At 44.9% G+C, this 6,058-nt stretch overlaps 1 protein-coding gene across 3 annotated transcripts in view; it reads left to right on the top strand.

Annotated features, from left to right (window-relative positions):
* Positions 1-828: 828 nt before the first annotated feature.
* The window catches only part of FMR1 (fragile X messenger ribonucleoprotein 1), a 56,981-nt gene continuing 51,751 nt past the window's right edge, over positions 829-6,058 (top strand). The window contains exon 1 of one of the 3 annotated variants that reach the window (XM_084639668.1): positions 829-1,223. In XM_084639668.1, the coding sequence (XP_084495794.1) occupies positions 1,173-1,223 (51 nt within the window). In that variant the 5' untranslated portion in view covers positions 829-1,172. The remainder of the gene's footprint in view (positions 1,224-6,058) is intronic. The other 2 variants (XM_084639666.1, XM_084639667.1) reach the window with 2 other exon arrangements.

The raw sequence follows: 6,058 nt of genomic DNA, 5'->3' as shown, positions 1-6,058 counted from the left end.
ACATTTTTACATACTATTTTGGGATGCCGTTTGTATGAAACATATCTATTTGTTGTATTGCATGGTGCTTTCGACTAATGTCCAAGCAAAGAGAGTGGAAATTACTTAATACCACCAACACTTTATTCCCCAACAATGCCACCTCTAGGTAACAGGGGCTCCCGAAAATCTCTTGCAGATTGGATCTGCGGAACATTTAAAATATTCCAGAAGGGGAAACAGCTCCTGAGAAATGGCAGGGACCAGACCCAAGCCCCCGCCCCCCCCTTTGCCCCCCAGCACGAGGAACGGAGATGGGGTTAGATCTCAGCCGCTGCCAGGTCTGACATTCAGGCCAAACAGGAAGCGCAAACCCCGCTGTTAGTCCGCGCGAGTCAGCTGATGACCCAGCTTACCACGCAGCTGCAAAGGGGCCTTCTTTAATACCTACAAACCGAGGCCCTGGCGCCCCCCGCAGACCGCCCCGCGGCGCCAGCCGTGCGGCTCCCCAGGCTGCAGGAAGCCTCCTTCCTCAGCCCCCGTCTCCCCCAGCCTTCCCCCGTCCCACGGGCCCCACCATCACCGTTATGTCTCTGGACAAGCCCCACCCCGCCCCCCGGCTCAATCCTTCGGGCCGGGCCGGTCACGGCGCTGAGGGGCCCCTTTGAAAGCCCACGGCAGCCCGCGCCTCCCCGAGTCACAGGGCCTCCCCGACGGGCGTTCCCATTGGCCGCCGCACGCGTCCATGGCGTGCCGCCATTGGGTGGCGGTGCAGTCGCTCAGAGCGCGGCCGGAGGGGGTGGGACGCCGTAGCGCCGTGAGGTTCGGTTGCGTGCACGCCGCTAGCGCGGCTGTGTGTGTGTGAGGGCGGGGTGTGGCCGGCTGGCCGTTAGTTGGCCGCGAGCGGGGCGTGCTCGCGCGAGTTAATTCCCCGCCCCTCCCCCTCTCCAGCGGAGCCCGTCACGTGATGCGGGTTTAATGTTTACATTCTAAGCGGGCGCCCCGCTCCCCTGTTCCCCGCGCGCCGCCGGGTGGTGACCGTTTCGCTTTCATTTCCGGGCAGCCGCGGGCGAGGAACGGAGCCGACCCGCCCCTGCCCGTCCGGCTACGGAGCGAACCGAGGCCCCCCTCCCGCGGAGAGAGAGAGGCGGCGCCGGGCCTGGGCATCCCGCGCCGAGCCGCCGCGGCACAACATGGAGGAGCTGGTGGTGGAGGTGCGGGGCTCCAATGGGGCCTTTTACAAGGTACCACGCGCCGGGGCCGGGCCTCAGGGGAGGGAGCGCGGGGCCTTGGGCAGGAGGCGGCGGCGGCGGCGGCTCCTCCCGCCGATGGGGAAAGGAGAGAGGCCTGGCCTAGACGGCGGCCTGGGAGAGCCGGTCCCTCCCCCCCCCCCACCTGAGGGGAGGGAGCGGAGCGGGGCGGGCGGACGAAGGAGGGAGGCCGCCTTGGACAGAGGGAGCTCGGGGGCCCGGAGGCTTCGGGCCTATGAGACCTTCGCTCTGTGGGGGCAGGGAGGCCTGGGCTCGCCGCTCCCGGGGTGCGAGGGGAGATGAAGAGGGCCCGGCTGGGCCTCTCCCCCCGTAGCGCGCTGGGGGATCCGCGGCTGAGCAGAGCCTCCGTGCCAGGGGCCTTGCGTCGCACCCCGGCGAGCCCCTGCCGGGCCCCTGCCGGGCGCCCCCCCCCCCGGAAGCTCGTTAACCGGGCCCTCGGGATGAAACGCCGCTCCCGGTGGCGCTGTTAATGCTGCGGTCAGGGATGCCCGCGCCGACCTGGCTTGGCGCATCCCTTGGCCTTCAGGCCTGCTCCGAGGTCCTGGAAACGTTACTGGCCGAATACGTCTCCCACTGAAAACGTGGTTTAGCCTGTTGGATGTGAACGTGGTGGCGTGTGTGCATTGGTGGTGGGGAGAGCCTTCACTGAGGGTGGACCTCGGGCACTGCCAGTTATTCCTGCTGCTTGTTGCCACTGGGGTTACATGAAATGAAGAGCATTGGTCAGTTTACAGTAGAACATCATTTGGGTTGCAGTGTCTGTGATCCAGAAGATTTAAAAAAACCAAAACCATGAGCAAAACGTTGGGCTAGGGCCTACTCCCATTGGAGTCAGCTGTCGTGGATTCAGGCCCTTGGTCAAAGTACAGTTAACCAGAATGGGTCTGGCCTGTTCCTGCAAGGTGCTGAGCACTCCGCTCATATGGGTGTTGGATGTTCTTAGGGCCTTCAAGAATTGGGCCTAATATTCAGCTGTGTCCTGTGTTTGTTAATAAACTGGAGATGGATGGAACTGAATAGTTCATAACGTATTATAGCATGTGAGAGGTAGGAAGGTGGGTCAGGGACCTAGATAATATTGAGTTCTAGTGGTCTAAAATGTATATACCAGTATATACAGATTTTTAAAAGTTAATTCTGTTTAAAATCTTTGGTTTTTTCCTTAAAATATCTGGAGGGAGATGTTTTCATATTTGATGCCATCTCATGTGTTTTCATAGTAAGGAGAGAATATATGAGTGCCAAATAGAGCATCTGTTGGGTCTGGAGTGTTCCAATTGAAATCCCAGATCTGTATAGAAGTACTAGGAAATAAAATATTGAACACTCACATAAGTCCCTTTTTTCTTTGTCTTTTCTTCGTTTTTTCTTTATTGGGTTGATGATGATTGTTCAAAAGATAACTGAGAATATGAAGTATGCATTTTAGGAATTAAAAAGGGTTTTTAAATGACAGTAGCTTTTTATCTAATTGTGCACCAGTAATTAAATGCATTATATATCATAGGCAGGCTTTGTAGAAAGAGGTCATTTAAAACATGTACTCTCTAGTTAATAATTGATTAAAAATATATACTACTGTGACAAGATGACAGAGAAGATATAAAGTCAATTTCATGTACTTTATTTGAATGATATCAGTGCAGAAAATTCTCCGCTTGGGAAATATTGTAAATTTCTTGATCCCTTCCATTTTTTTTTACTCTACTAATAATAATAATAAAAAAATAAGGTGATCATGTAACCCAGCACGTTTTATTTTATTACCAACATTTCTGGTCCCAGAACAAGTTAGGTGGATGATGAATGGAAGGTTTCATTGGTTCATGAGTTACTCTATTTGTTCCATAAACTGAGAGTTTGTTTACTAAATGTGAACATCATTTAGTACATCCAGACTATTTTACAACATTTCTCTGAAAAAAAATATATTTTTCTTATATTTTAGAATTCATATAAGCTCTTTTTAGCAAATAGGAAGGGTAAATAAGAAAGGTTTAAAATGGCAAGCAAAATGATCAACTCTGATGCAAAGGTTACTTAGAGAAAACAATACTCTGAGATTAGTATTTAACAAAAAAGGCATGGTTTATCATTCTAGTTATATCTTTTTTTATATTACCATAATACCCAAGCCCCTTGCACTTATTAATTAATTCTCATGCTGCCCTGTCAGATGTCAGATTATCCCTATATTACAGATGGAGAAACTGAGGCACAGAATTACATGGCTTGCCTAACATCATACTAAATTTCTGATGGGGACCAGGAACAGAACAGCTTAAACACAAGACTATCCCAATGGGAAAATAAGAAATTTCTTCAAGCAGCATCTTGATGGATCCCTCTAGAGTTATAATATTGTAAAACTGTTCATCATCCCATTTCATTTTATGGTATGTTAATATCTAGTGATCATCCTACAATTAGTACTATAAAACCACCTTAATTCACTCTGATTGGAAGACCCTTAGCAAAAATACTGTAAATACATTAAATCAGGGTACATGCTAGTATGTATGGAGTACAAGACAAAGGATGAAGACATTTACTGGCATGAGTTAGGGAATGACCATGTATTTGAGTGGCAAAGCTTACAAAGAATTATTTAGGTTATCCCAAATGAAGGTCAGTAGTCTCATCATACCAGTAACACCAACTATCAGTAATACTACTTTTATGCCATATATATTAAAAGAAAATGTTTTAGTAATATAATGGAGAGCTTTTAAAAATGTTGGATATTTTTTATCCCTTTACCAGACGCCAAGGTTGTTTTTAATACTGTAAGTCCAGTTGTATTAGTGGAGGGAAAAAGGGTAACTTAAAATTGGGGAAGCTTTTATTTGTACTGTGTCTATTACAGTGGGGTCTTGGTCTGTTTGGCATCTAATATTTACTTCAGTATACACACTGTTTAATGATCTAAAATAGGTTTTATAAATCTTAGTGTCACAAATCTAAGGACAGATACCTCATAGCCTGTCATAGCTAGAAACGAGTACCAAATCACATGTAAAAGGTAGATTTCAGAGTAACAGCCGTGTTAGTCTGTATTCGCAAAAAGAAAAGGAGTACTTGTGGCACCTTAGAGACTAACCAATTTATTAGAGCATAAGCTTTCGTGAGCTCACGAAAGCTTATGCTCTAATAAATTGGTTAGTCTCTAAGGTGCCACAAGTACTCCTTTTCTTTTTATGTAAAAGGTAGGATTTCTAGCTTTCAAATGGGTAAAGCTCTCTGGCCTGGTTTTTCAGAAGTGATGAGAACTCTGAGCTCTTATTCACATTGCAATGGGAGCTGAGAGTGCTCAGCACATATGAAATGTAGGACGCTTATTTCTAGCGATCCCTGTTGACATGAGATGTTGAACTTAGAACTGTTGCTGGTCCCATTGTCACTCAGACCCGTTCAACTGGGGGTGAATGTTCCATGTTTGAGGATAGAAAACATTTTTTACACTACTTTGTGTGTATATTTCTTTTTCAATGGCTGTTTTAAAGCTGTTCAGAGGTTTGTAGCTGTAGAAGAGCCTGACCCAAAATCTCAGATTTTGAAAATATATGAACTTTAGGCATATTTGAAATAAGCCTGACTTTTGTGGCTTGGACCTGAATCTCTTTGGACCTGAATCTCTTTGGACAGTTAAAAATTTTAAGTGCTGGCTGATATGGCATTAATGGGCATAGTGCAGGTAAAATAGTCAAAGATGCAAGATAAATGCATTTTGTCACACGGACATCACTAATATATATGTGCTGTACAGTGTTTTATTTTCAGAGAGGAATACTTAAGTACACTTACAGTTTTTGAATGGTATGTGTTTCAGTGTGGGGTGTCATGGTACAAAATTTACATCTAATGTAAAATTTACACTAGGGAACAAATTAATAAGCGGGTTTAACCCACTTGTTCTGCAGCCTCATATACAAAATAATTGGTGATGTTTTAATGTCCTTCCCTCTAAACATTTATTCCCTGTCAAAGTACTTCAAGAAGTAAAAATTGCAGTTGAGTGACAGTTTTAGAAAATGGTGTTCATTTCAGTTGCATAGGGAGAATATAAAGGATGCTGTTAATAATATAACTATAGTTTATTTTTCTACAGTATATTAGAGAACTGATTTTAATATAATATCTTAGTACTTTATATTTTCAAAGAATTATACAAATATTAACGCCCTCTAACACCTCCACAAAGTAAGTAGATAATTTTTATTATCCTAATTTTGTAGATAGGTTAAGTGACTTGTTGAAGGCTGCTCCCTGAGTTATTGATGGAAATATGATTTAGAACTAAGGAGTTCTTGACTTCCAGCTCTGTGTTCAATCTTGAAAACCATGATGCCTATCCATAAGTATTTTTCTGTAATGAATACAGATGCGGTAGAAGGCACAATACAGTATACAAAGTAAGACATTCAGTAGTGTACTTGTTTCAGTTTTATGTAGTTTTACTGAAAATTACCAGTGTTAGGTCTTTTACTGTGTTCATAATGTTTAAATGCATTATAAAACTATATAGCTTAATCCTGTCTCCCATAATACTAGTCTCACATGTAAAATTGATGCCAACATAAGATGTTGATTAAAACTTGGTATCTTTTTCTTCTAAAGTAGGTGTGTCTGTGGGACTTCTGTTGCAAGTGACCAAAGAGGTCACTTAAAAAAAATTTAGCTGTGAGCATATTCAATTATTCGAATTAGATAAGAAAATGTTGTATGCAGCTGTTTAATGGGATCAATCCTATGCCAGTGGGGTTGGAATATACTGATTGCTTTTCCTGAAAGACACTCCATTACCTCCA

Source organism: Lepidochelys olivacea (assembly GCF_965140295.1).
Source record: "Lepidochelys olivacea isolate rLepOli2 genome assembly, chromosome: 9".
NCBI lineage: Eukaryota > Metazoa > Chordata > Testudines > Cheloniidae > Lepidochelys > Lepidochelys olivacea.
The sequence above is the reverse complement of the archived record's forward strand: the minus strand, read 5'-3'. Positions and strand labels throughout refer to the sequence as shown.